Below are 5,839 nucleotides of genomic sequence, written 5' to 3'. Positions count from 1 at the left end.
CCACATGGGAGGTGGGTAGGTGAGAGAAAGAGAGAGAGAGAGAGAAGAGAGAGAGAAAGAGAGGTAGGGGGAGGGTAGGGTAGGCAGGCCCACATGGGGTGGTGAGAGGAGAGAGAGAGAGAGAGTGAAAGAGGAGGCGGGTGGGTGGGGGTGGGGGGTACCCCGCGAGATGCGCGGGTGGGTGGGGTGGGGGGTGGTTAGGGTGGGGCTGATTCGCGCGCCGGAGCGCGTTATTGGCCATTTTTCGCCCGTTTTCGCGGAGCGTCAACTTGTTTCTTCTCCGGATCATAATTTGGCATCGAATAATGGAATTACCAATATTATTGATGATGTTGGTACTAGTAGGAGACGTCTTAGATCCCAATTTGTAGATTTTAGGAGTGATAGTGAGGAATCAGAGGGATCCGAGAGTGATGTAAATCCGGATGGAGTTGTGGGATGTGAACCCGCTAGGGGTTGAAAAGTAAGGGTGATGTTCAACCATTGGGATGAGATGCCCAATCTGTGGTAGGATAATCCCCAACTTAGGATGAGAAGATCACGTACCCTTGGGATGAGATGCCCAACCTTGGGGTGGGATAACCCCCAACTTAGGATGAGGCGATCACGTACCCTTGGGATGAGATGTCCAACCTTGGATTGGGATAACCCCAACTTAGGATGAGGCGATCACGAACCCTTGGGATGAGATGCCCAACCTTTGGGTGGGATAACCCCCAACTTAGGATGAGACGATCACGTACCCTTGGGGTGAGATGCCCAACCTTGGGGTGGGATAATCTCCAACTTAGGATGAGGCGATCACGTACCCTTTGGATGAGATGCCCAACCTTGGATTGGGTTAACCCCAACTTAGGATGAGGCGATCACGAACCATTGGGACGAGATGCCCAACTTTTGGGTGGGATAACCCCCAACTTAGGATGAGGCGATCACGTACCCTTGGGGTAAGATGCCCAACCTTAGGGTGGGATAACCCCCAACTTAGGATGAGGCGATCACGTACCCTTGGGATGACCCCCATTGAGTCGATAACCCTTGGCGAACGAAATATTTTGGGGGCACTATAAACCCCAGGGAGTCGATAACCTTTGGCGAGCGAAATGTTTTGGGGGCACTGTAAACCCCCAGGGAGTCGATAACCCTTGGCGAACGAAATATTTTGGGGGCAGATGTAAGCCCCCAGGGAGTCGATAACCCTTGGTAGCGTTGAAGGGCCTCCTCGGTTGTCTGAACCGATCGAGGGGCGGGAAGAAGTGGATCCGAGGATCTAGTGGGGCATCACGAGGAGGGTCTCATGGTGGATCCCGAGCATGGGGAGAAGGAAGTGGCAAGCCAGAGCCTCCACAAGGTGGGAGGTTGTTAGCAGTGTCACACTCCCCTAAGCAGATGTCTCAAGGCCATCTTGCGCGCTACGTGATCTTGTTTGCCTTCCCACAGACGGCGCCAAAATGATGATGCTAAAAATAGATCGTCTCAAGTAGTTGAGCTGGGAGAGCAAAGTGGATCACTGCTCACGTGCTAGATGACCCTGAGATACCTGCGAAAAGAGAAAACGTGAACTAGGCCAGGGGTTGATCCGGCGGAAACCCCTCCGACGCTCAAGTTAGTCGTGGGGATAGTAGAAATAATTGAGAGAATATGACTCTTAGTATTATTTAGATAATAGGGCATACCTTTAGCAAATGAATTATATCGTTACTTATACCTTAGATGAGATCGTTGGGCCCAAACCTTATTTGAAGGTGATTGGGCCTCGGTGATATTAGTCTTCAATATTTGGCTCGTGACCCAGTAGGTAAATAAATTGTAAGTCCATTGGGTTGGCCCAATTAGGCATATCACATACTTATTTGTAATTTTACCCCTTAAATTTTAACTAACATTGTTTGGCAAAACACCTATGGAAATAACAAAAATTGAAATGAGAAAAACAAACACGATATTATATTCCTATGGGAATGATACATCATTGTCAATTTTGGCATTTTGTTTTCTACCCAGAGAATGGTCCAACTTCTCAATTTTGGCATTTTGTTTTGGCGACTTAGTAAAATTCCAAATATGCTTAACTTTCATGTGTAGACTTGGTGAACTTAGCTTGACGCACCAATACCCAGGCACACAAATATATATATATATATATATATATATATATATATATATATATATATATATATATATATATATATATATATATATATATATATATATATATATATATATATATATATATAGACACACACACAAACACGAAATCGCGTAAGCGTATCAACGCAAACCGCAGTATGGCAAATTCAATCATAATAACCCTTTATTTGTTGGCATTCTCTTGTTTTGCCTTGTACACTCCAGCATCCTCCAACAGTAACCAAACAGATTTGCTTTCGTTGCTTGCCTTGAAAGAAGCCTTAAATGTCGATCCAAACGGAGCTCTAATCTCATGGAATCGAACTACAAACTTTTGCACGTAAAACGGAGTCACATGCGGTCGGAGGCACCCGAATAGAGTTATTGCCATAAACTTGGATTCTCAAGGCTTGATGGGATCACTTTCACCTCATATAGGTAATCTTTCATTCCTTAGAAAAATCAATCTCGGAAATAATATCTTCAATAGCCGAATTCCCCAAGAAATCGGTCTTTTAAGAAGACTTGAGTATATAGAATTTAGCAACAATTTGTTCACGGGAAGAATAGTGCCTGCAAATATTTCCTTATGGAGAAATCTAGTTTTTCTAGAGCTATACCTCCGGAAATCCATTTTTTGGAGAAACTAAGAGTTCTAGGCTTGGGTAAGAACAAAATTTTGGAGAAACCTAACATCTCTAAGAACCCTTTATTTAAGGTCTCGCGGCTTTGAAGGAGAAATTCCGCAGTCACTTTCCCAACTTGAAGGACTAAGTTATATTAATTTGGGTGACAACAATCTCATAGGCACTATTCCTTTAGGTATGTTCAATATATCAACTATCGAGCAATTTAAAGTTGATTTTAATGATATTCATGGAACCATACCCTCTACTATAGGCCTAACTCTCCCTAATCTGAAGCTTCTAGTCTTGGGAAAAAATCAATTTAGTGGGCGTGTTCCGATCTCTCTGTCGAATGTTTCCTCCCTTGAATTATTGGTTTTGTCAGTTAATAATTTTAATGGGATAATGCCAAGGTTTGGGGGACTTTCAAAGCTTGATTCTTTATATGCTGCAGAAACCTTGATTGAAGATGATATTAGTTTCATTTCATCGTTAACGAACTGCACAAGCCTACGAGTTCTTGATTTAGGAGATAACCCTTTAATTACTGGTTCAATTCCGGAAACAATTGCGAATATGTCAACCCTTTTTGATAGACTAAGAATTTATGGTACTCAAATAGTTGGAAGGATTCCTGCAGGCATCGGAAACCTTATTCGTCTCACGCGCTTACAACTTTCTTACAACAATATTGAGGGTCCTATTCCTTTGAGCATCGGTAGACTATTTAATTTGCGCGTTCTTAACTTGGAAGATAACAGAATTACAAGTGATGCACCGTCCGCATTTGGAAACCTAACTTTTTTGTACTCTCTATCCTTGCAAATAAACAACTTCTCTGGAATTATTCCCACGAGTCTTGTTAACTGCACCACCATGCGAGAATTAGATCTTTCTCGAAACAACTTCATTGGCCCAATACCCCGAGAGATTCTTATTCCCACCAGTTATGTTTTCTGGAATTTGTCTTACAATGAACTCACGGGTTCGATTCCAGTTGAAGTTGGTTCACTGACAAAGGTGGAAGTCTTAGATTTTTCTAATAATAGACTGTCTGGACTTGTTCCAAACTCTTTAGGGATGTGCAATAGTTTGGAATGGCTACATTTGGAGGGTAATTTATTCGAAGGACAAATACCTCAGGGACTGGGTTCTTTAAGAGGCTTGACAAATCTAGATCTTTCACGGAATAATTTGTCTAGAACAATCCCAATTTTCTTGAGTGAGTTACATCTCCAAAAATTGAACCTATCTTTCAATATATTGCAAGGAAAAGTGCCGATAACTGGAGTCTTTAAAAATAAGACTGCGATTTCGTTGGAAGGAAATAAAAATTTGTGTGGAGTAATTTTTGAGTTAAATTTTCCTCCATGTTCTTCATCGTCAATTTCCTCAAAGAATAACTTATCCACTCCTATAAAAGTAGTGATTCCAATAGTTGGAGTTGCAGCAATCTTGTGCCTCATCATTATTCTTTACAAGAGAAGAACTATCAACACAAGTTTGTCTTCTCTACCATAATCTGTCGGAATACCTTTTTTAAGGCTTTCATATGCAGATCTCTTACACGCAACAAATGGATTTTCGGAGTATAATATTTTGGGTCGTGGGAGATTCGGATCTGTTTACAAAGGCATTATCGATAATGGCCACACATTTTTAGCCGTGAAAATTCTTAATCTTTTTGTAAAAGGAGCTACTAAGAGTTTCATGGCGGAATGCAACGCATTGAGTGGCATAAGACACAAAAATGTCGTGAAAATGTTGAGTGTTTGCGAAAGCGTTGACTTCCAAGGAAACGATTTCAAGGCATTGATTTACGAATTTAAGGCTAATGGGAGTTTGGATAAATGGTTGTGCTACAATAGGGAACAAGAGAAAGGTCAATCTGAAACCCAACTTAGATATCTTGACATTAAACAGAGGCTCAACATTGCTATTGATATTGCTCGAGCAGTTGAATATCTCCATTGTGGTACTAATTCAACAATTGTTCACGGCGATTTAAAGCCAAGTAACATTCTTTTGGATCAAGATATGACGGCTTGCGTTGGTGATTTTGGATTAGCAAAGATTATTTCAAGCATACTTTCACCGCAAGAAAGTAGTGGCACAATTGGCATAAGGGGTACCATTGGCTATGTCCCTCCAGGTACAATTTTCATTGCATTATACAATCCCACCAAATTTTATCTATTTAATTGATATCGTGTACGTATTTGTAGAATATGGCACGAGTAACACGATCACAAGAAAAGGCGATGTGTATAGTTATGGCATTCTTGTATTGGAGATGTTCACAAACAGAAGACAGAAGACCAACAGATGATTCATTTATGGATCATGTCAATCTTCATAATTTTGTTGTCGCAGCGTTACCGGATCGTGTAATGGAAATTGTGGATCCTCTCATTCGAATAGGCCCTCATCAAATAGTAGTAAGATCGAGGATTTTATGGCTTCTATTATCAGCATTGGAGTCTCGTGTTCAAAGGAAGTGCCGAGAGAAAGAATGTCGATGAAAGATGTTATTAATGAATTGCAAAAGATTCAAAAAGAATTATGTGGCTCATTTAATAACAAAGTTCATAAAGCCATCTTTTCTTTGTATTTCCTTTTGTTATTTGTTATTTTCTCATTTTCTTTGTACTTATATATATCAAATTTGTATAAAGTTGCTACAATTCTTTCTTCTTTTGTTTCTCTCTTTTTTTTTTCCTTTTGCTCTAACTAGTATGGACTTGTGGAATTCTTATATAGATAATTCACTAAGCATAACTTTTGTGGGGACATGATTTATCATAACCAAGAAAAGGTGCAACACTCCACGCATAGATCAATTACCATAAAAAATAACATTTTAAATGATTTTTGCATACACATCGAAAATTCGTAAGATTCATATATATGTCGTTTATATGTGAAATGGGCACCCACTCTCATTGACTTAGGGGTTAAATGAGAGTGTGTATTTTACTATAACTCCGATAAATATAATTAAGTACATATTTAGAGTAACTCCAATTCAAAAGTATTAAAATGAGTTTGCAAATATTTATTATATATAATATTTTATTTTGATC

At 40.0% G+C, this 5,839-nt stretch overlaps 1 protein-coding gene across 1 annotated transcript; it reads left to right on the top strand.

Annotated features, from left to right (window-relative positions):
- Positions 1–4,402: 4,402 nt before the first annotated feature.
- LOC105965859 (putative LRR receptor-like serine/threonine-protein kinase At3g47570) lies at positions 4,403–5,220 on the top strand. Its single transcript, XM_012990406.2, has 2 exons — positions 4,403–4,908; positions 4,982–5,220. Exons 1-2 carry the CDS (start codon positions 4,467–4,469, stop codon positions 5,083–5,085), a joined length of 546 nt encoding a protein of 181 aa, XP_012845860.2. The 5' UTR covers positions 4,403–4,466; the 3' UTR covers positions 5,086–5,220.
- Positions 5,221–5,839: the final 619 nt, after the last annotated feature.

This window comes from Erythranthe guttata, chromosome 7 (genome assembly GCF_056151865.1).
Source record: "Erythranthe guttata isolate IM_541 chromosome 7, IM_541, whole genome shotgun sequence".
Lineage (NCBI taxonomy): Eukaryota > Viridiplantae > Streptophyta > Magnoliopsida > Lamiales > Phrymaceae > Erythranthe > Erythranthe guttata.
This window is presented reverse-complemented; position numbering and strand designations above follow the sequence as displayed.